This window comes from Pundamilia nyererei, unplaced genomic scaffold (assembly GCF_000239375.1).
Source record: "Pundamilia nyererei isolate P.nyererei 1_Seehausen unplaced genomic scaffold, PunNye1.0 scaffold00018, whole genome shotgun sequence".
NCBI lineage: Eukaryota > Metazoa > Chordata > Actinopteri > Cichliformes > Cichlidae > Pundamilia > Pundamilia nyererei.
In genome coordinates this window covers 722,989-747,512 of record NW_005187419.1, presented here as the reverse complement: position 1 = coordinate 747,512, position 24,524 = coordinate 722,989, and the positions used below count along the sequence as shown (strand labels likewise).

The 24,524-nt window shown below is 39.1% G+C and overlaps 1 protein-coding gene across 2 annotated transcripts; it reads right to left on the bottom strand.

Moving 5' to 3' along the window:
* Nucleotides 1–537: 537 nt before the first annotated feature.
* kdm8 (lysine (K)-specific demethylase 8) lies at nucleotides 538–6,541 on the bottom strand. Of its 2 annotated transcripts, none has more exons than XM_005726006.1 (8): nucleotides 6,455–6,541; nucleotides 4,693–5,177; nucleotides 3,788–3,960; nucleotides 2,894–3,026; nucleotides 2,276–2,326; nucleotides 1,024–1,173; nucleotides 832–924; nucleotides 538–747 (listed from the first exon to the last, which is right to left on the bottom strand). In XM_005726006.1, the coding sequence occupies exons 2-8, from the start codon at nucleotides 5,152–5,154 to the stop codon at nucleotides 583–585; spliced, it is 1,227 nt and encodes a 408-aa protein (XP_005726063.1). In that variant the 5' UTR covers nucleotides 5,155–5,177; nucleotides 6,455–6,541; the 3' UTR covers nucleotides 538–582. The 2 variants fall into 2 exon arrangements, with proteins under 2 accessions (XP_005726063.1, XP_005726064.1); XM_005726007.1 differs by lacking the exon at nucleotides 6,455–6,541 and adding an exon at nucleotides 6,263–6,414.
* Nucleotides 6,542–24,524: the final 17,983 nt, after the last annotated feature.

Sequence of the window (24,524 nt, the reverse complement as noted above, 5' to 3'; positions counted from 1 at the left end):
CCCAGGGGATTAATTCATTTAATTTATTAATTTTCATCTGTGACCTGCTTGATTAGCTCAGGCTGTCAGTTTAACCAGAGAGCTGTGTTTATTACCACATTTCTGTACCTGTAGCTCACTTGGTTATTAAATTTGAAGACTTGCCTCATTTCCATGAATTATGGAAATCACACATCTGAGAATATTTGTGGGAATAAGGTTGAGAACACAATTAAATAAGCCAATTTGAAAAGAGAAACATACCCTATCAAATTAGATGACTAACAACCCTCTGTAAATTATATGCAGAATGAAATGAGCAGAAACACTTTTAACTGCTCATTTGTTGTTTTCTGTGGCTGCCGGTCGCTTTCCACATAATAGATGTTGCAATCATCAGCAGCACAATTAAAGTAATCATTGAGCAATGTGTGTGCATAGTTCATGGATCAAAGGTTTTTGTAATCAGAGGTCGTCCTAATACTTTTATTAGCCTCACATTAGCTAAAAGCTCTCCAGTGACCTTCTTCAACGGCAGGAGAAATCAGGCTGAACTAGTTTCATTACATACATGCTATATGGTTTTTTATTTGGAAATTGCAATCACGACCACCAGAAACTGACAGAGAAGCTGAGCTCTAAGGAGCGGACGTAGTGCCAGTGTCGGACAGGGATGAAAAGAACGTCTCCAGGCTGTAACACGCATTCGAGATACGGAGCTTTGGCAAACTCCGGGAAGCGCTCGGCATCTGGATTTTCCACCTGCACCTAGACGGAAGAAGTCAGAAATTGGAAATACTGCATACATTTGCACGTCCAACATGTGCTATCTCCATGGACTGTCAATCCTACCTGACTGGTATTGTGAAGCAGCTGTGATTGATGAGGGTACAGCTTGCCTGTGTCCTCGGGGGAATATAGGCGAATGTATTTGCTTCCCACTACCTGTATATACAGAAGGAATCCCATGTGGTAAGGAAACTGTTATCACATGATCAACCTTTGACATTAATTTAATTCATAAAGCATTACAGTTAACAGCACCTGCGCCAGAAAGTTCTGTTGAGGATCTTGGTGAAGAGGAGAGACTGTACCCCCGGGACCAAACCACGCATTCACAGTAATATCCTCTTCGTCGCCTTCACCAAGACAGCAATAATCAGGGAGGCGGATATCATCCTTGAGCTCTGGTATCTAAGGTATAATCAAACAGTAATAGGGCATTTAAGACTAATTTTACTTACTAAATAGTATCTTTTTTTCTCATGAGAACTTTGCCAACATTTCCTGGCAAGTAAAAAGAATTGCTAATTATTTTTCCACCTTCTGCCATGCAAACTAAAAAAAATGCATGACTTCTTTTTGTCAGTATATCCACCATAGTTTTCCAACTGAAAAATATTCATAAATACTCGATGGATTTCCATGAAAACTGGCACAGATATTCTGCCATAAGGTTGGTTTTTACTTAACTATTACTGATGAGCTCCCGTACAGCCTCAGAGAGTCACCCGAATGTCTGCAAACAGTCTGTTTATTTATTGGAATTTTCAGTCTCATTACAGCCCAGAGATATTTATCAGCCTGATAAATATTAGTCACAGATTGGCCTCCCCAAAGCCTGGACCTCAATATTACTGAAACACTGTAGGATCATCCTAACAGGGAATTAAACAAAAGGCAGCCGATATCCAAAGAAGAGCCTTGAATGTCCTTAAGAAGCCTGGAGAACTGTTCATGAAGACTACTTAAAGGAATTACAAGAAAGCTTGCCTAAGACCGTTCACATTGTGCCACATATTCACTTTCAAGCTCATCAGAATTGTATAATCTCGGTTTTTGCCTTTTACCTTGTATTCCCATGTATGTTTGCAGATGTTTCAACAAATCACTGCACAGACTTTGTATTTTCCAAGTGATATATAAAGAAATCAAAGCTTTTGCACATCAAAAATAAATGTTTCATTTAGAAACTTGGCACTATAAAATCCCCAAGAAATGTAAAAAAATATAGATGCTGTGTGAAAATCGGTCTAAATGGTGACTCTGTGGCTGTGATCCTTCTAATCTAATCATAGAGTCCAAAAAATTGATCTTAATTATCCAGCCCTGATGTTGAAATTACTGCTAAAAAATACCACTAATGTTAAAAGCAATCTTGTGTTAGTATGACAGCTAGAAAAAGAATCCCGTTCTTTATAGTGCTGAAAATGTCATTTTTAAAGAAGTAAGTGTTAAACTGACAAAATTATTCACTTTTATTTTGGTGTTTCAAAACTAAAAATCTGAACTCTACCTGGTCAAAAAGCTGGTGCTGAGCCAAATAACCCAAAGCTTTCACTCCATCCTGTTCAATGTTGATACACAAAACAAACAACAAAAGCCCAGATATCATGTTAGAAATCCCAAGGTCCTCTCTTTCTCTCATTCACATAAATCGGCAGTCCCCCACCTCCGGGCCACAGACCGGTACCGGGCTGCGAGGGTTGCGTCTTGGGTGTGAAATTTATGGTTTCCAGGGTTCTTATTGTTTATTCTGTTTCCCTGGGTCTTTTTCCTGTGTTGTAGTTGTGTGTCTTATTTTGAAAGAAATATTTACGTGTTACCATAGCGACCAGAGAGCATTAAGGGGCAGAGGGGAGCGTGTTACTCTCAGTGTTGTTGGCGCATTTCAGGAGGACGCTGCTAATAAAGTTACACAATTACACAGTGAATTTGCGTTTAGTGTTATATTTACAAAATACCACAGTTTTTGTCTTGGTTTTATCATTTTATTTTGTTGCATTTAGCCGCGACACCTTCAAGCCAGTCCATGAAAATATTGTCTGACATTAAACCGGTCCGTGGCGCAAAAAAGGTTGGGGACCACTGATATAAATAATGTGATTTAAAGACTTGCTCAAGATGCACTTACTTTATTCAAAACATATCTATCAATGAATTCATTGACCGTGAGCAGCGTTTGTGACCAATCCTCATCAGTGTACCTGGATCCCACCTCAACAGGAACAGTCCGGCAGCCGGCCACAGACCTCAGGTATTCTATGCTTTGCAGGAGGGAGACAGTTACTTGAGTGAGTCACACATAAATGTGGCGATCCTGGTTTCAAGCGATGCTTCAAAACATCTTATATATAAGCACGTCAGGATGTGACTGAGGTGCCAGAAGCTGTATGTCAGATGCCAGAGTGAATAGGCTGCTGTCAGGAGTGAGCAATGAGAGAGAGGACAGTGAAGGATATTATTAAATTGAAAGAAAGTTATATCAGACGCTGGTGTCAGACTTGAGAGTCAGGAATCACATATGCAGAGATGAGTAAACAGACCTGTTGTCCCTATTTGCTCACATAGTTAAGGAAATGACAGATAGATATCAAAGTGATACACACTGCATACTACATGTCAGCTGCCTCTCTGTACCAAAGTCCTTCAGGTTTTCTGTCCTCTCAGCTTGATAAGTGCACTCTGCTGCTGCCGCAATTGTAAAATAGTCTGATTACAAGGCTGGACTGGATGTAAGTGCTGCATTTAACCAAGGTGGAGGAGCGCAAACATGCTAATACTGTGAAGCTTATTTTCACAGACAGAATGTACAATTTTGAAAGTGGTTTTCAAATCGACTTTAACCTTTTCAGTGCATGATTGAGATTAGCATACTAATGAGAGTAAATTGGTTCATAATTGGGGGAAACAGCTGGCTGGTGTCATCCGGACAAAAATATGCAAACCACAATGATTGATAATAGCCAATTAATTAATACAAATAGCAATCATGAACTGAACAACAATACATTCTGTACAAGCAAACCTCCAGGGGTGTTTGTTGAAAGCAGGCCAATGGTCGATGATTCCTTCTAAAATCACCGGTTTGAGGGGGAGCAGGAAGTTTGTTTTGAAACTTTCCAGTGAAGGACACTTTATCCTGAGAACCGCCGACTCTTCTTTGATTGCAGAGACAAGCGGGCTTTCAATCTTTATTCTCTGGAAATGATTTCAAAATGAAAAAAAAAAAAAAATCAATTCAACCTTTAGAGGAAAACGATAAGAAAAACAAGTCCTTGATTATATCTCACATATGTGAGTAAACAACTATCAATTAAGTCTTCTCTGGGTTCCAGCTTATACTGATTTCAGTGTTCTTTTGTACTGTAAGTGTGGCAGGCAATTTAATCATAGTATGACTTTAAGCTTCTGGGAAATGTGGTGCTACTTTCTACCATTTCCTTGCCCTGATTAACCAAGAACAAATTAAAGACAACATTTCTAAATACTTGTTAGTTGCAGCCCCATTCCCCACTGTGCAGCTCGTGACAGATGGGTAGACTATTTCAACAGCTTTTTTAAGATGATAGCTTTTAAAAGGGGAAAAAAGCACGAAAAATCCTGCCAGCCCTGCACTAAACTCTCCATCTCTATTTAGATGGTGTCTAAACAAAGTGACCTGACATTTGAAAAGTTGCTGCACTTAATCTTCAGTGACATCTGATGGAGTGCAACAAAATGAAGGTCACAGAGGAATTTCTTTTCCAAGCGTCCAGAAGATTTACTCTGAAATGTCCCCATCAGTCACTATTAGTTCGAACTCTGAATCAGGTTGAATGAAATGTACAAGAATGTTTTCTCACAAGTAGAACTATCAGTTAGTAATTACTAAATAAACTAAAGGACTGACAGAAAATTGTGCATTTCAGATGAAAGAAAAAAATCGCTGACCTTGACCTCAGCATGTTCACTCTCATCCTCTTCTTTAGTAGAGCTCAATGTCCTTATGTGACTTTGCAGAATCCGAACAATAACTTGAAGTATATCACCCATGATGGCCGCGCCCATGATTAGACCCATGTCACAAGTCCGAACAGCCTCCAGGATTTTGTCTTCGGAAGGACTTTCACAACACAGTGCCGCCACTTTGAAGAGGCAGCCATATGAGTAAACGCGCCTCCACTCCTTGTCCACGTGCCGCCATGTTCCGGTGTTGAGCTTCTCCCATGAAATGTCCAAAATAATCTGAGCATTAAGCAACCGGCTGGAACTTGTGATGTCTCCGTACAACTGCTTCCTGGACCGTTGCAGCATTTCCACCACACTCAGCTCCACTTTGTCACTGAATTTCAGTGGAAACTGGTCTTCATTAGCAGGCAGTACTGGAGAGATTTTTGACCACAGCGATGCCATTGACAAGAAGGTCGTTACTTTTACTGTGAAATGAACAATGAAAGTGAGTCAGGGTTAACAGTGAAGTGTCAACTCAAGTTTTTATAATGAAGCACTTAGAAGTTAAATTTGCTCAGATTTAGGTTCACTTTCACCAATTCACTGACTTTTCTTTTTTTAAAGGGGAGAGATGTAATTTAATGACTCCTTATGTATTTAGCTGGTTATTGAGCCCACCAACTGTTAAAACAGCCTGCCATTGTCGCACAAATACACAGTACGCTTGTTCAGCCTCTTTGGTGCTGTGAAACAGATGTATACAACTAATTACTAAGCTGGCAACAACAGAACACAGGTGAGGGCATCCTGAGCCAGAACCGGGGGGGCGAGACACATGCATGAAAACAACACTTTTGCCGCATTGTTGCTGGAGCCGCCAACTCCGCCTCCATGTGACTCCATCAGCGTTTGGATGGTCTGTGTTGCTGGAGATGATGCCAAAGCAGGAGGCAGCCAACTCCGAGGGCCTGATTCATTTTAGTACAGAAACGCAGCCCTGTGAACTCAGAGGCAGACTGGACTAAACAAAGAAAGCATTTGATATGCCACATGCCTAAGCCATCCACGACCCTGGAGTGCACTCCAGCTGATTTTTACACAGTCACATGGGCTGTGCAGCAAACCCAAAAATCCAATGGAAACCCCAGCGACTTAGGATATTTGGGGAATTACAGTCCCTTCAGTGAGATTTCATTATGGAAGTCATCAAAGTATGAGCAAAGAGTGAACTTTATCTCATTCTTTTTTTTTCTTTATGCAGCAGCGGGAGAAAGCCAATTATATTATATTATAAAGCCTCGGAGATTAGACTCACGCAGTGCAATTCACTCTATGCTCAATTTTATCCCAAAATCTCACAAGAAACAAAGATGTAACATGAACGCAAGGCTGTAGCTTTAAAACGTGGCTACTTACACATACACACAGATATATATATATATATTCCTATAAATATAAATGTTCCTATTTTTTGCTACTAAAGCTTGCCGGGAATTTCCCATTTAAAGCTATGACGCAACGCACTTAATACCTGAAACAGGTTTATGGACACAGAAATAGAGGACCAGACCTCATGAAAATATTTAGTTTTCCATATTTATCCCTTTCTTCCTTCTGTCATTCTTCGTCTCTTTTCTGTTACTTGCAGTCTGTGAATTTTACACACTTGTGAAAAACGTTTTGGCGGCAATGTTTCACGATGACTCGTAAACACGGAGACTTAATTTAAGTTCAAATTAAATCCCTAAAATGCCACATTTACCTTTTACTAAGCCATTTACACCAATAATCCGATAATATCTGTGAAATTACGGAACAACTCCACACACACGCGCGCGCTGCTCTGACGCCTGTGGCACAACAAAAACACACCGGGAGGAAACTCGAATAGCTAAACATATTGGTTCCACGCTGCAGTGTAGATATTAAAAGCTGTATATAAAAACTGATCCCATCAAATTATTAATGACAAAATATTGCTTTTATGGTTTATTTATTTTCAAGAACTTAAGCCTTTTCTTTTCCTTCTCAAAAGGCAGAAACTGGGATTCCCTTTGTGGTCCAGTAGATGGTGGCAGCATCTGCACTTCCTCTAACCCGTGAGGTTACAGTCCCACTGCAAAGGCAGGATGGCATTGAATTAAATGGTACTTTGCTAAGTCCTTGGACTTTGCGACCCCCCCACCCTCCCCTTCTCCAAGTCAAGCTGGCGCACTGCACACCCCTGTTTGTTTGTCATGTGCTGCCAGTTTCCTGCCAAGCATACACACTCCCACGCATATCCTACTCCTACACACACATTTTTGCTCACAACCTCTCAGACTATTGGCTATTTAAAACCTGTGTCTGTCTCATTTCTGTCTTTTTAGATGATTAACCAGATGCTCTGAAGCTCAGTTAAAATGAAACAGCGCTTTGGTGACAGCACCACCTCATTTACATACAATTATAAATTTGGCTTAACAGGTGAAATGACAGAGTCCAGTCAATAGACTGTCTTGCAGTGAGACCCCAGCTCTTTTGTCACATTAAATGACAGCACACAACTATTTGTTTTTCCTCCCTTTTAATTGCTCCCACTGCTCGAAACGATTTATGTAAACACAGATATTCCAAGAAGGATGATTGATATTTATCAGCTCAAGTGAAACCATAATTGGATTTGTCTTTTTGATGTCACACAGAGATATTTGGAGGGGCAGGGCAGTTATATTGCTTTTTTAGGGGGTATGTAGCCTGAACAAGCATGATAGGAAACCTTCGGCAGGGAAGTGTAGAATCTATAAACACAGTGCACTATTATCAAATGTCAAACACTCTATGAAATTCAAATATTCTCTCAGTGCAAACTGCACAGCCGCTCTTGTATGTAAAGCAGATGGAAACAAGAGAGAGACAGCGTGGCTTTCCAGGAATCACGGGGGATTTTAAAATGTTTCAGACGTTTCTATTCATTCTCACAGTGTAAACAGCAGAATCCTCGTGGCTCGATCTTTTGTTCACCTCCTGCATGGAGGTGAGAAATTACTGTGACAGCCAAAAAAGGCTTTGTGTTCTTTTAAGCTTTTTAAGCTTTTCCTAAAAAATTAAAATTAAAATTAAAAGGACTAACTGCAAAAACAGGTAATTACAAATTTAAAAGAATAAAGAAAATCAGTATTTGAGTGCTTGACAAGATACTTGTGCACAATTGCCTAAAACAATGACCTACTGTAATAATGTTAAAGGTTTAAAAAATAAAGTAATATGCCAACAAGCACTGAAGATTAAAAAAAAAAGCCACTCAATCAGATAAGTTCCTATAGGCAATAAATATTGGACCAAACCTCAGCTCTGCTCACTATTGTGTAGGATGTCGAGGGACACAAACCTTACACTGTGGATGTGAATGATGTGTTTCTGAACCTCTGCTTGTGTGAGCAGTGAGGGTGGTCCCAGCAGGAGAGGTCGATGTATTATTCAGATGTGTCTGACTCTGGTTGTAAGACAGCACAGGGCTGAAGGTCAGAGGCCCAGCACTGTTGTTCCTCCCTGTGCTCACAGCACTGACTTCATGTGCAGGCCGTCCTTCCAACACTTCATCGACAGGGGTCAGCAACCTTTCTCTTTTTTATGTAGAAGGAAAGGCCCATGACTCTGTTCCTCCCAGGGCCTAGTTAGAGCGTGCCATTCAGAAAATATCTTGGAATTTAATTTCAAAATATTTTTTTACACCTGATTTGAAAAGATTTCTTGATTTCAGCTAGTGAGTCCACCGATATGTAATCTAACACATACATGTCAGGAAAACCAACAGCATGTTGCTCATCCTAACAATTAAATTTAGGGCAAAGACTGTTTCTGTGGACAATGTGGAACAGCTTAGCAATTTAACTTTAAAAAATTAAAACAAAATAAATAATAACTATGCAGGTTACATTGTCATTTAGCACGTTAAGGAAACATATATTTTATTTGAAACAACTTGTACAACACCTTCACTCCAAAAAGCACAAAAGGCAACTCAAGTGTGTTGTCATGGCATCGTGTGATAGTCTTAATAATCCTGTAGCCAAAAGATTTGCACGCCTGTTTCAGCATTTTTTAACCAATTATCACACACACACTGCTCATTGCAATATATCTCCCCTTATGCAAAACAGAAAACAAAAAACTATAACAAAAACTATATTTCCCATTATGAAAGGTTGTGCATAAGTTAAATGCATCCTCTAGGAAGCTCAAATGAATAAATGGATGTGTCCTGTTGTGATTCAAGTTGCTAGTCTTACCAATACAATGATTATGTCATTTTGATGCTTCCAGATTGATCAGTGGCTTTCTCTGTTCCAGCATTGGCATCAAAACACACGGTAACCTGAATCTGACTACAGTGACTACAGAAATGCCTTCCCTGTTTTCTTCATGTGGTTTGGGTAAAATCCAGATTTTAGAAAAGCGAATTCCCTTCAAAGCTGCCCAAAATGATATACAGTGTCTCCATATATTTGTGCAGTTCCATATAAAGGAGACATCTGGTAGCGCCACCTAACTTAACGTCTTTGAAGACCAAGCATGCTCTCCATGGCAACAACATCCCCCAATGGCAGTGGTTCTTTTAAGCAGGGGACTATACCACCGTTAGTAAAGCGTAAACCATAGAAAATGTGCTATTAACTATTTAGTTTTATTTTTTTAACACATTTTTTGGTTGCTGAATCTGGAAGCATTAAAATGACATAATCATTGTATCGGTAAGAGTAGCAACCTGAACCACAACAGGACACATCCATTTATTCATTTGAGCTTCCTAGAGGATGCGTTTAACTTATGCACAACCTTTCATAATGCCCAGAGCGACATCAACCAATCACACAGATGCAAAACAAAAACAACTCCTCAGAGCACAACAGAGTCTGAACCAATTCAACAACAACTCTGTGGGCAGTTCTCGGCTTGCAGTTTCCTTGGATTTGTAGTCTTCTTTTCAAGAAACAACTGATAAGTCAAATAATTTTAGAAAGACTGCAGTAGCTCTGTTGAGGTTCAAGTCATCTTATATGATCTTCATTTGCAGATGAAGATACAGGATTTACCAAGGAAAACGACAATGTGATCTAAAGCTCCAGATCCTTTTGGTAAGACTGATTTGTAAACAACTGTTTCTGACACTTCAGATTTTTTTTTTTTTTTTAAGTTAATCCACTTTTCCTAAAAAGTTAAATTATTTATAGTGTTCTTAGCCCCTTATAACATATTTCAGCACCTAAATTTTTCTGAATTACATTACCACCAGATTTATATTATATTATCTAATATAATAACGTAATAATAATACACGTACTCTATATCCGTTTCCTCTTTTGGTCAAGTTGAATGATTTCATTTCATAAAAGTGCTCTCCAAGTAGCTTTATTTAATTCAATTTCTTTCCAAGTAAACAGTTTTAATTTTATGCCTCTGCAAGTAGGAGGCTTTCCTGATACATTGTTTGGAATCTCAGCTGTGCCCGGGTTTGTGCAGTAAACAATTAATTTGGTTTGTATTATCATAATTCCCTTTGAACCTGGGCTTGTCTCAGCAGTGGTACAACAAAAAATCTCAGCAGCAGCAGCTCAGGGTTTGCCAGCAGTCAAACAGGGCAGCAGGGCAGCATGGACCGTGACTGTCAGTAGCATATTCCCAGAGGCCGTGAGGGTAGAACCACCGAGGCACCACAGGAGGGATGTAATCACCACCATTACGCTCCAGGTGCTGCTGAAAAAAAAAAGGAAGATTGAAACAAGCCTCCGGTGGTGTTGCCATGGATCAGAATCCAATTAAACACTGTTTAGCTTGACACAAACTGCCAGTCGTAGCCTGTTGACTCATGAAATTAATGTATTGTCATGGCACAAAGAAATTGTTGCCACAGAGAGTGCAGCATGACCTGAGGCAGTACCCATTTGAAGCGCTGCAGCTTCATTCTGAGGTCATGTAAATTTCATCAGGCAATTCAAGTGTCAGAGAAATCACACAATATTGCATCTGTAATTTCACAATGAGTATTTTTTTTGTCACTGCTCAGTTTTAGAGGTCACCTGTTTGCTTAACCTTGCACAGGAAAACACATCATGTCACAACTACCAAATTCAGTGTCACATTTATCCCCAAGGCAATTTATGCATACATAAAAGCTAGCAGAGGTTAAGGGTTGCTACATTCCTTGGAAACCTGGTAATGGATATTTGGAAATGCCCTGGAGAGGTAACAAATGAGAGGTGTAAAGTTAAATGTCCTGTGAAATCATCAGGAGATCTGAAACAAGCTGCCTTTACAGCCTCGGGGAGGTTTCCACAGACAATTATCTCTGGCACACCCGGCCGTCAGCTCAGTGTGACTACAGGTCAGCGTTGCAGGGCTGCTCACTTACAGATGTTCCTGGTAAGTCAGAGGGAGGGATGACAGAGCCGTCCCCTGGGTCACTGCGAAGACATGGGCTTGCCAGCTTGGCATACCTCCACAAAGCAGTGTTAGCGAAGCGCTCTTGCCCACATGTTCCAAATAGGTGCTCAGTTCCACTGGCTTTCTGTGGGACGCTAGAGTGCAGACAGTCCGTCAAAACCACTTTGGATCAAATTAATGCAACCAGGTGTGCTCCTGCAGTTGGGGCTCAGGTGACACCTGCTACTTCCCTTTAATTAGAGCTCAAACAGCTGTTTCAGGGTAGACAGAAAGGGGGAAGGTCCCCAGGTTACTCTGCTTCCTCAGTCACCACTTGATACTGGTCATGTTTGATTATTGATGGAAACTTGGGGTGATGCTTATACGCAAATCAATACCAGGCGGTGGGGAAATATACCGTTTCAACCTTTCATTGGAATAGAAAAAAATAATGACACTGAATGTGTTTGCCTGCTTGAAAAATCCCTCCCTTTTTCAACTCTTCCCTCGGTGCATTTCTAAGAAGAGCATGGCACTTCTGGCCAAAAAGATTCACTTCTGACAAATATGACTCACTTGGTAAGCAAGGTGGAGATAAAAGTGGAAGCAGTCTTCACCTCGTTATTCTAGTACTGTGAAAAATCTTCAGTGGGCTGCAAGCTCTGAGGGTAGTTTAGGTAGCTTTGATCTTTCTTGGATGCAGTAATAAGCATAGTATATATGAAGAGAAAGGGTATCATCTTGAAATATGATTTCCCTTTGGTTCTTTAACAAGGCTAAAACGAGGTGGGTGGTCACCTCCAGGGGTTCTGCAGGAAATTCTTAGCTTCTGACAAGGTGCTGGTGTAGAGCTCATACATACAACCGTAGCATCTGAACAAAGTGATATTACTCCAAATGTCTTGGAGGCCCCTGCAGCTGGAGAGCCTACGAGTCATTAGTAAAACTGCCACTGCTATGCAGCCTTTAAATCTTCAAGTCACAATGTGGATAATCTGTAAATGAGGACAACACATTTGCCTATTTTCTACAGTGCATGTCTGATGTACTGCATTTCTGAGCTACAGAGAAAAAAGACGTTAATGACACTGGTTTGATTGATTGCTCTCAGTGCATACATATGCAAATGTGAATAATATGCATTTTTAATAACAGGTTAACAATGAAGAGTTGAAGGACTGGAATGATTTCAGGAGGTTTTTGCTTTTTCTGCCCTGAAAATCGTACCTCTTTTGCAGCTTTAAGCCGTTTTCTTGAACAAATACAACCTCGACTCCTTAATCTCTCCTTATTCTAGCCTGCAAATGTTCAAAGGTCAGTCCAACACAAGGAGTTAATTTACCAGCAGAGAGCAGTGTTGTGGCAGCAAAGTGCTCCTCCTTCACGGCTTAACAATTTAGTATGCAAAGAGGAAACGGAGATAGTTGCGTATGTCATGCTTTCTTTGTTGACAATTCTTGACTCCAAAGGCTTTTCATCAGGTCAGATTTATGAACGACATCCCCAACATTAGAGAGAGAGGCTGTAGAACAGAGATTAAGACTTCAAAAGCGAGTCAAGACACAGAGGAAAAAAATAGCTATGTACACCACAGAAAACTCTCAAAATCTTTTTCATCGCTTCACGCTTTTCAATGCACAGAACAATGATTTTATTCAGGTTTATGAATATTATGGTAGACCCATGCAGTCAACAGATCATTTTCAGTTGAGAACTCCTCGTAGAATTCTGCTCATTTTCAACCGCGACTTGAATGCATCCAGTTATATTAACAAAGTATTTGATGTTTTCTGCTTTCTCCTGTTTTGCATTTGGCAAAATTAAAGTTGGAACATAAAAAACAAATTCCATCCAAAGACCAAAACTGTGATGCACAGTCGCTTATTCCTGTGTGTCTCCGTGTAAAACAGGAGAATGCTTTTTGTACCTATTACAGGTTCCAGAAACATCCCTTATCCTTTTCTTCGTGTTAGAAAAAGGTTACAGAAGATCAGAAAGGCACTCAGAATTGAAAATACATGCACTCAGAGACTCCATAACAGTGCATGCACCAAGTCAACAATGCCTTTTGGTGGTTTGTGAACAGATAAAAGTTGTGGATGTCTGACCTTGGCACACATTACCTGCTTCAACTGGGTTAGCAGTCACCTCCACTTGTGAAGAGGAGTCTATTCTTCATTTGTGCACAAGTGGAAACCTAATGCTTCGGGAGAATGCATCCACAAAGTTCTATTTCAGTATAAGGGAGGGTAAATGTTCACACTTGTTTGCAGTGAAGGGAAGAAGATGGTTAATTTTCATGGCACCTGTGACCTGCCACCGTCTCTGTCACAAACAACTGCCTCGGTAAATAAGGAGGAAGAGAGGAAAATGTATCATGGCAGATTCAGTGACAGAGCGGTGTTCTTTGTCCCAATAGTCCTGGTTGTAACTGTGTAGAAATGTTGTCACATTGTATTGATTTAGGAAAGCAGAAGTGTTGATGGATTATTTCACTTTGGGTTTGCATGCGTGAAAGAGATGCTTTATATGAGAGGAAAGCCTCCGTTTATTCATCTGCATCGCTGTAATCATTTTTTATAATCAGCATCATTCAACATCCTGCTCAGATTGCAAAAATATTAATTTCCTTGCATTATATGTTGTGTGGGAGCCGGAACAAAAACACAAATAAAGCAGAGGAAAGCGATTCAGTTCTTCAACCACCTGCCTCTCTGATGAACAAATACCCAGAAACAACTCTGAGCATACCCAGGGGCTCTTATCACATCCTGCTGTCAAATGGGTGCTGATCCATCATCCAAGTTCAGTGTTCACATTGTGACACACTGACCTCTTTGAATCTTTAATATGAATGAGCTGGATGTCCGGGGTTATCGTGCTGAAATATACAGCGAAGAATTTCCATATTAGAAAACTGCTTCTTTTTGAGCAGCTGCGCTTGAAAACCCATTTAATGTACACGTTGTGCCAGTGTGAGTGTCTAGATGCAGTCCTTTATATTGCTTTTATTGTCTTATTCAGGGATAGTTAGGAGAGCGCAGACAAAATGTGGCCAGTTGTTCCCAGCTTCCCTCCACCTTTCCCCCCCCCCACCCGACACAGCAGACTTTCACAGATTTCCTATTACAAGTTTTTCTTCTTCTTTTTGCTCCTCATCCAAGAGAAATTATGATCTATTCTCAAGTCCTACAAAGCTACATTTCTGGTAACCTTGGAAACTGCAGCTTTGTTTGAAATGGCTGTAGCACTGGTCTTTCGAAATGTCAGATTATCCAACCATCCACAACTTCTGTGTTTTACGTTAGTTGACATAAAATATGATAAAGCACTTTTGCACATTTTCTCGCCTTGTCAGATTTGTTGGGCGGCAGCAGTGGCTAAACTAATGTATGTCTTTGGATTCTGGGAGGATACTAGAGCACTTGGAGAAAACCAACACAGCCACAGGTAGAAAGTGCAAGGTCCCAAATGACCAGCAGGTGTGAACTCAGCACTGTCTTGAGTGTCAGTGTTAGTCAGCCTCTCTGTATTAGTCTGTGATGGACTGGCAAACAGGATGCACATCCTCTACTGCTCCATAGGCAGGTGGGTTAGATTTTACATTTTCTTTAATCCTTAATTAGATAATTTGACAAATGTGTTACTCTTATTCTCTTTGTCAAATTTTCTCAAAGAGGGATCAGTGAAATGTCTGAAAGAACACCACACAGATGAACTGGCTGAAGGCGTCTTGTCCTCTGTAAGCTTCTTACATTTCATTTGAAATCAAACTCAGAGCAATTCATAAGCTTTCTATGTTAGTTCTGAGAAGATTTGCCCTGAGGGGGGGATCTGTCCTGCATAGCCACTGGGCTGCAATTGAATTCGTTTTCATTTGATTGTCTTTTTGACTTTGACAATTAAAAAAGCAAAAACTTATTGAATTCAAAGTCATTTTAACTGCCCATCAAAGAATACTGCGTATTAGTAAACTGGTGCTTTTTTAAAATATACATCAAAATAGTTTAATAATTCAGAAGTCAGTATTACCAGCAGCTCTGACTATTGCACTTTATTGACTTTATTTATAAAAAACAAAACAAAACTTAAAATATGAGCAGGAAGAAACCTTTGATTGCCTGTCTGGCCACTGGAAGGATTTTTTTGTTTTTCATATTTTCTGCAGTTGAAAGCATGTGATGAATCCTCTGCTTGTAGGATGTGAAAGCTTTGGCAGTTCACTGACTCCAGGCAAACTTGGCAAGCCTCACTAGGTTATGTTTTAACTTAGACAGATTAAAGTCTCACACTCAAGCCTCTCCCTTGATATGCTTCTCTAATCCTGATGGTAATGCTAAGTAAAACATAGAAATATTGGGATTCATTATGGTAATATTGCATATTTGCAGAGTCTGTGTGAAATCATGGAAATAATTCAAGCTGTTCACTTTATTTCATTTTTCAGTGCAGTTTATGACTCTTCTCCCAAATTAGAAAAGGGGAAAATATAATTAAACCCTGTATTATATTGAAATATAATGATGTGAACAATAGGAGGATAAAAATACAAGGTAAAATATAGCTGTATTACATTTTGCCAGCATTAAATGCCATTTTTTGTATTTATACATGCATGATATGCCTGTGTGGTCACTGCAATCATTATGATAGTAATTTACATCAGTAAATTTAATTTATCCGTATAAAATAAAAAACTATTGATATTAATTTTACATAAAGAATATAAAACACATGCATGAGTTAATACATGCGTATATGCCTGTACATTTCTACATACGCATCTACTTATTGCAGTGAAAACAAATCTAAATACTCAGAAAATATAAACAACATATTTAAAAAAATAAATTGATAGTACATTCAGGCTCCGTCTACAATTTTAGCAGCAAGCACCAAGTTACTGTTATCTTAATCTTGCCTAAATTACCACTGTGCAAAAAATCTATTTTATTTGAATTCTCCTGAGACACTCTCACAAAATTAAATTTGGAGACCCTCCAACCCTGCTTGATTTGTGCTGGAAGTGCATGATGACTTCGACTCTGGGAGAAAATATAAATAGCAGAGGCTGTTGGATGAGAAGAAGAATGATGCATATCTCACAACTATCTCAAACCAGCGAGAGAGAGAGAAAAAAAAAAACAGCAGCAGATCTGATTTCTTCTTCTGTCAAAATGTATTTCCCCAGTGATTCATTCATAAAATGATTGCACCTCAATAGATAAGGCTGGTAAAGCTGTTTTTCAATATTTTTCCTAATGTCAACAAAACATGTAATAAATCCTGAAATAAATACAAGGGATATTTTACTAAGCACGTTTAGTATATCATGAATTACATGTTAAATAATGCAATATTAACAGTTTTTTAGAGTAAACACCCCAGATGAAGATATCTGCCAGCCATTTGTTTGTTTCTATTTTCTTGTCTTCTTTTTTCCTTTTTTTATGTTTACAGGTACAAGAATAGTAGACTCTTAGATTGTAACTATGTAGATTGTATTACCCCTGTAACGATTCAATAGCTGTGACTTATCAGGATGAATCAAACAGAACATTAATGACTGACAACAAGTCAGTAGTTTGTTGTTAGTCAGTAATTCTATGCTATTCTATATCCATGTCTGTCTATTCTATTCTATTCTATTCAAGCTTTCTACAGCTACTTGACAATAAAAGATGAATATAGAATATCATATTTTCCAACATGCACCCCCAATAATCTATACTGTTTCTTAAAATATTATCTTCCATTACCCCACATTTGCTCTGCATTCATAAATCTCATTGAGTTCTCATCATACATTTATTGTCCTGTCTATCCAGTTTCTTCAATTCATGGTTTCAAAGGCAGTCACTGGGCTACCACAGACAAACAGACAACTATTCACACATAAGGCAAATTTTAGAATCACCTGTTAACCTAACGAGTATGCAAACACCGACCAGCAGATTCAGACCCAGGACTTTGTTGCTGTTAGAGTGACAGCCCTAACCAGTGCACCGCAGTACCACTGATCCACCCTGCCACACATACATGTTTGTGCATATTCTAACAGGAGAACACAAGCGCCTTCAGACAAGCTAATATTTAAATCACAACTCAGTTCAAGGTTGAAGATCGGAGGTTTTTCTGCCTCTTTTTCAATTTATATGCTTGGCATTGTTGCCACATTTTTTTTCCCAGAGTACAGTACACAAGGGCATGATTGCCTTCCTACCTGTGTGATGGAGACATTTCCTCTGTGACTTGAGGTCCCTTCATGCTTTCATTACAACAGGACCATACATCTTCCCTGTATCTTGATGGTGCTCAGGGAGTGCAGCAACCATCTGGGGAAGCATACAGACATACAACACTGTATCATTTGTGGCAACCTATCAACACCTGCCTCACCTTTTTTAATTCTGATTTAGAGGGCGAAGCAAGCAGCTATGAGGCAGTGCTGATGATACAATCCCCTTCAAACTGGGCCTGCTGAACAAAAGAGACCATGGAGACCAACTCTCCTCCAAGAGACACATGAATCATCACTGACAAGGCTCCTCCCCTTGCACTGTTGCCGCCATGAATTATCTACCTCTTGTAAAGGCCTTGATCAATTAGTCAATCTCTCAACTGCGGCCCTCAATTAACAAGGTGATTCCCAATGCTGCTAGCTCCTAACATGTTGTGCATTACTTGACGCTGCCAATTAAAGTCGTGCACTGCCACAGCACTCAGAGCCGATATGAGTATACAGAGGGATTCATCTATAACCACTCTGAGCCTGTGAAGCTGAAAATGAGGGGGTAGAAAGTATCTTTCTTAGATTGATGTGCTCAGGGATGCTGTTAGAGAATTGATTTTGTTATAAATTCAGCAAGAAGGTGCCAATCACCTGTTCTGGCAGCCAAAAACAGCCAGTATGAACAGAATCTGAAACGAAAGCAGGGCTAAAAGGAGATGTGTGCGGGTTCAAACAGAATACAGATTGGCATTGGGATATGTGGGCCCCCAGTGCTCCAGAGCAACATGCCACTACCCTAAGTCCACTCCAATAGACCGTTGCATGTGTCAAGGGGAATCTGGTGCGTGAGGCTTGCTGTAATTGGAGCAATCTGTTCCCTTGGCCTGAAGCTGCTGAGGCTGTTACATGTTTGAAGTCATAACCCTGGCAAGATGTCCTCTATTTCCCACTACTGGTGAGTGGCTATGCTGCTTGTTCGAGAAGCTCTGGCCCCTGCATGCTCTTCACTGCACCAAAACGCCCTTTGACATTTGCACTCCTGAATTGCCAGATTGCAGCCATCATGTCTGAATGCTTGGTCTATCCCAATTCCCTTTTCTGTCTGTGAGGTAAGGTACTTGCTTGAAAGGTAATTTCAAGCAAGTACAAAAGAAGCTATTAGAGCTTGAAGAGGCTTTCTATTAGAATGTGTGGATTTCGTAATCTTTGCACAGAACTTGAATTATTCTCGACAGGTTCAAATTAGCAGCAAGCTAACTCGGGTGCAATAGCTTTTAATTATGAACTGTCCCTGAAAATTTGAGAACTTTTCTGATAAGGTGAATATTCTTAAGCTATACAATGGTCATTACTCAAAAATAAAGTATTACACATTAAACATGACATTTTTGGGAGTAATTAATTGATCTCCAAGACAGTAATTTGGTACACTATTCGTTACATTACTTTCACATTACCACACACGCTCATAAATCACTATCTTAATGAGGACATACGTGTTTCCAGCCCAAAGAGACTTTAAAATGATCGCTACAGTTGTAGTCAGTATGCTGACTGCAATACAACACATGTTATGTAAGAATACATATTTTGCAAAGTTTCTTTAAACAGTGGTCCCTGGTACCGGTCCATGAGTCGTTTGGTACCAGGCTGCGAGAGTTGAGTCTTGGGTTTGAAATTTATGGTTTCTGGGGTTTTCAGGGTTTTAACTCTGTTTTGTAGTTGTGTGTCTTATTTTGAAAGAAATATTTACGCGTTACCATAGCGACCAGAGAGCATTAAGGGGCAGAGAGGAGGATGTTACTCTCAATGTTGTTGGTGCATTTCGGGAGGACGCTGCTAACAGTTACACAGTGAATTTGTGTTTAGTATTATATTTACAAAATACCACAGTTTTTGTCTTGGTCAAATCATTTTATTTTGTTGTATTTATCCGTGACATCCTAAAGGCCGGTCCGTGAAAATATTGTTTGACATTAAACTGGTCCGTGGTGCAAAAAAGTTACACCAGTTAGCATGTCTTTATCAGAGACTGAGGTTTGTGTTAGCTTTAGCTGATTGTGGCTCATAGCTACAGATCAACGGCACTGACAAAAGAATGATATTAATATTCTCATATAACTCAGTGTACTAAGAAGTATTAGGCAGAATTATCTTCTAACATGTGAATTAGTGTCATTTGCTTCATTTTAATGTGCTATTTTGAACCAGAAAATAATCCCATATTTTTCTTGTTAAATCAACTTTGGTGCTGTTACCATGTCTACAAATGAGTCTACTATTTACTGACCATGAAAAAAATACATAATTTGCCACCTGATGACATCATGACGGCTCTTAACCGACTCGAATATCAAAGATTATATTTGCTATTTCCTCTCTCATCTGGATAATCTAGGTGATATTTGTTTGACTTCACTCAGCACAGCAGTGACAATGCGGGAGAGGATATGGAGGGAAAATGTCCAGCAGGTCCGAGGTGATCTCTGTAGAAGTGCTAACCCATGTAATATAAAAGCTGCGTTCTTTCTCAGCTGGAGAGCATGGCACATGAATGGCCACACAAATCCTCACATTCATATTGCAGCTGATAGACTGCCATCAAAGGTGCTGGGCCAGATGCATTACATTTCCTGGCTCATTGAAATCTCTCCCCCTCCCTTCATTCTATTTCAAATTAGACATGCTTTGTTGGAAAAGTGTCTTCTCTCAGATGAGAGCTGTAGATCTTTTCCAGAGCTGACTACTAAAACAATCCCGACAATATTGTGATACATCAGCCTTTTGTATTAAGTAGCTGTGATTCTTTGAAGAGACCTGAGTGTAATTTGAGCTAATGGCTAACTCTGTCAGCTCATTTTGCGCTTTCAGATAAATAAGGAAGAAGAATCCCTTTCAGAGATATTTGTCTTTTCTGTATTTTACTCTCAGTCAGAGTGATCCATGGGGAGCCCGGACAATTTGATGTCAATTTCTAACTGCATCACAATGCTTGGCCATTAAACTTTCAATTTGTAGTAAGTTGTCATTCTCTGGTGCTCTTTGACGCATTTGAATACTCATGATATTTGTAGATCTGGAGCAGCTGACATCCACAGGGCTCCATATAAGGGCATCTCAATTATTCTGCAGATGTATCCACGTGGCCTGAACTGTACCTGACAGCCTGCATAATTGCAAAATTCCTATGGGTCTTCCACGGTGAGATGAAAGGAAAGCTGGAAAGTTATTTTTTCAGTAACTGCACATATGTTTTATTTTTAAATAAAAGAGAATATTACAGGTGTGTAATGTGTTAATACATGCAGTATAAATATGCTCACACCATTACATCAGGACACCACTGATGCTTTGCCTTTCATCCATCTAGTGTCTGGCCTCCCAAGCTCTGATCATATATGTCAAGACAGAACCTAGTTTGTTTGATTTAGCTGTGCCTACAGCTCCGTCACATAATGAATAAGCTTAAAAATCAATGTCAAATTAAGCTGCACACGAGAAAGAAGATTGCACTACAGTGACATAAAGCACAAAGTTCAGATCTGACTTGAGAAAATCAGTTCATTCCTGTGTCTCTTGCATCATTGCGCATTATATTTAATGTGTTAGGAGTTGTAATTCCTTGAGTCATGTTAAATGGCTTAAATAAATAAATGTAGATGGAATAATTGAGGAAAATTAAGGAAGGGAGGAATAAATTAAACAGTGCTGCAGTAAGATAAGTAGGTCAAAGGAAGTATTTGTATCTAATGCAAAGGGGTTTTGCATTCAACAGCTGAACATAATATTATAATGTACATAAACACTTCTATATATAAATTAGTATATTAATATAATGGGTTTATATAATATGTAGCTGTATACTTGTATATAATAATATTAGTATATCTATGGCTCTGTAAAAATGAAGGATACATGAAATCTTCATTTAAAAAATATATAATAATACATGTTTATCGTGTGCATTATACTTTGCTGTCTTAGGAAGAATAAGAAATTTATTCAAGCAAGTTTTTGCTTAAATTGATGCATATAGTGCTTTTCAACTCTTACTGAGTACTCAAAGCAATTTTAGACTAAATTCACACAGCACTTCGTTTTATGCACTTTTATCTAGCACACAAACACAATAGATGCTTTGCAGGAAATTTGGGGTTTAGTTGCTAAAGCAGAGGTATTATTCAAAGCTTGGCCTTAAATCCATGAGTCAGATCTTTTCCTGCACTTTGTTCTTCAATCCTATAAACAGAACGAATGTGTATCTTCTTTCTGCCAACTGGTTCTCCAAACTGAATATCCAAATGGGTTTTTGTCCCTTTCTTTGATAAGCACCATAGGTTTCATAATACTGGTCTCATCCTTGTTATAATAATAAATAGATAGATAAGGTCATGCTGTGGTCTTGGTAAACAGAATAAAGCTACAGCTTTGAAGCAGAAAATGAACAGCCACTTCGAGTGTTAAAGTTCAATGTTTTGTCAAGCTATTGATTTAACTTGATGTGCCAACATTTGAAATGTAGCTCTTTATAACAGCTCTCTCCTTTGCTCTCAACATAATTACTATACCCACAAGTAGGCTTTGACACAATAAAATGTAACTGTGGGTCATAATAAGGAACTTGGACAAACAACCTATGGGGTTATTTTTTATGGACTCTCTCTTCTGTGCTCAAAGATATTAAATTTGTAAAACTGATGCAAACATATCACTTTAGAAATTATGCTAAGGTTTAATATTTCATTAAAAATACTGCTAAATTGCAAGGGATTACAATAAGAGCATGTGCCCTGCCATCAAAATTCAAATTTATAAATCATATTTCAGCCAACCAAAGGCCTTTCTCATGCTAGAACCCAAAATGATCAAATGAACTTTATTAACTATTTCTTGCAGTTTTTGGCTAATTATGAGGCACAGATGCAGCATAACTCTAGACAGATGCATAGCCTAGATGGATCTCTGTACACAATGGATGATAAGCAAGAGAAGGAGGCTTTACAGCATATAAAGAGCACTGAAAGCTGGTTAGAGTTTTTCACCACTTTTCACCACTAGTTTGCTAGCCAAACAGATAACTTGCCCTTCATTTGAAATGTAATTTAAATTTTACTAGCTGGGCCCACGTGCTTATTTTAGGTTTGACAGCATTTTAGTAGGTAAAAGTGAATGCTTTGACATGAATTGAGCTGCAGTTTGGGGAAGGCCTCGAAGGGGACTGGCGATGGCTCCCGGGCCTGGCAGATCCCCATGCACTAAATAGAAATGAAGAAGTTAAAGAATTGAGAACAAGGAGGGAGAGAGGGTGGGGCACGTAAATGAGAATGAACAGCTTGCAGAACTGGGGGAACCTATATAGATGACAACCAGAAGGAGCGTGTTTGGAGGCGTGGTCTTGCTCCTGAAATTCCGATACATAATCTCCAATAACTCTAAACATCCATTTAAAAAATGTATTTATAATTTTTGGGCCAGTTTTGTCTAAATAGTGGACAGGAATATGGGAAGAGAGTGAGGTGAACCAAGAGCCTCAGATCAGACTCAAGCTTGCATTCTTACCCTGAGAGCTAAACTTGCTCCCAAAAACATCTTTTTGTACTCAAAATTTACACTTTTTGAAGTCACTTTTGCAAAATATGTCCCTGCTGAGACCGGAACATTTACCCATTACTGTTTTGTAATCTTCAGTCATTTTGGTCTACAATGACGAACACTTTCCCTGTTGTAAAAAATCTTTAGACTTTAAAAGTATGCCTGATGACGCAAATGAATAACCACTAACCATAGTTAGGGTCAGTGTAGTTTACAATTATAGTCTTTTACCAGAAGATGTTAATGATTTAGTAGCCACTTACCTGAAAGGGCTGCAAAAATCATATCCACATGTCGGCTCTCTAATGACTGTGAAGCTCTCTGAGTGGTATTTGCATGTTACCTATTTTATTCATTTCTGTTTCTATTAAATCTAAATTCTGTCCTGTCATTTTCTATAATACAGCACTTTTTTATGCCAGCTGTCAGAGGAAGGAGAATATCTCGTTCTCTTCTCATAAGGGTTCTTCTTTTTTTCCTTTGATGGTTACCTTTTACTTGTTTTTTTTTCTTGTCTTTGGGAGTTTGGGCTTGGTTGGGTAACTGTTGCTGTTGTGAGCCTGTTAAGCCCATTGAGACGTTTTATGTGATATTGGGGTTGTACAAATAAACTTGAGTTGACTTCACACAGCTTTTCCTCTGGGTGCTCCAACATCCTCTTGCAGTCCAAAGACATGCAGGTCAAGTTGACTGCATCCACTGAATTTCCCAGATGTGTGAATGTGAGTGTGAAATTGTGTTAGTCTGTAAAGGACTGCTGACCTGTCCTGAGTTTTCGGTGCCTTTTGACCAATGCTGCATCTTGACAGAGGATGTTGAGTATAGACAATGGATGGATGAATGGGAAATATGAGGCTAATTGTTTGCGCTTTCTCCTTTATGAACATGAAGAGATTGAAATCAGCCATGTTTCTTATAACAGATGGTCGGACATATTAAATGGAGAATCTGTGAGCTGGAAAGCAAATAGATTCATTTAGTTTACAATGAAATGACTGAACAAATACAACTCACCAAATCACTGGTGTGGTTCAGCTCACAGGCCTTAACAGGCATTATACTGTAGTTTAAACAAACAATTCAGTCCTGCTTTGTCTGTCACTCTGCTGCACATTTGATCATGCAAATTTTCAGAGGCGTGTTATTTACTGTGGCTTCTCCGTTAGCTTCACTAAGATAATGAGCAGTTGTTGTTAAATAAACATATCTGGTATGTTGTCACAAACATTGACACAGAATGTGTCAGAGTGCCCGATGGCCAAAATGTCCAACGAGGTATGATAAATACACAAAAATGTTACGTGTCAACACAGTTGAGGCAACGATATGTCTGTCACCACAATATGTTTTGGAAAACCATTTTGGAAAATCACCGTTCATCCTTTGGAAACAGACTTCCAATGCATTCAGCTGTGTCTCTTCTTAATATTTTTTTTTCTCTTTTTCTCAATTTTGACTACAATTCTGATTAAAAATATAGGCTTTTTTGTTTTCTTTTTTTTTATCCACTTAAAGCATTAAATTCATTCCACATGCATTAATCTGTAAATCTGTAAAACAGATTAATGAGTACACATACATATGGGCGGTCCTATCATTCAAGCTC

Bases quoted from the DNA above. Each gene is read 5' to 3' on its own strand.
- kdm8 (XM_005726006.1), bottom strand. From the start codon at position 5,154: ATGGCATCGCTGTGGTCAAAAATCTCTCCAGTACTGCCTGCTAATGAA. The intron at 3,961-4,692 runs GTCAGCGATTTT...AATCATTTCCAG, and splicing joins GTGAACATGCTGAGGTCAAG to AGAATAAAGATTGAAAGCCC. The intron at 748-831 runs GTAGGATTGACA...TCTTCCGTCTAG, and splicing joins TGCTTCACAATACCAGTCAG to GTGCAGGTGGAAAATCCAGA.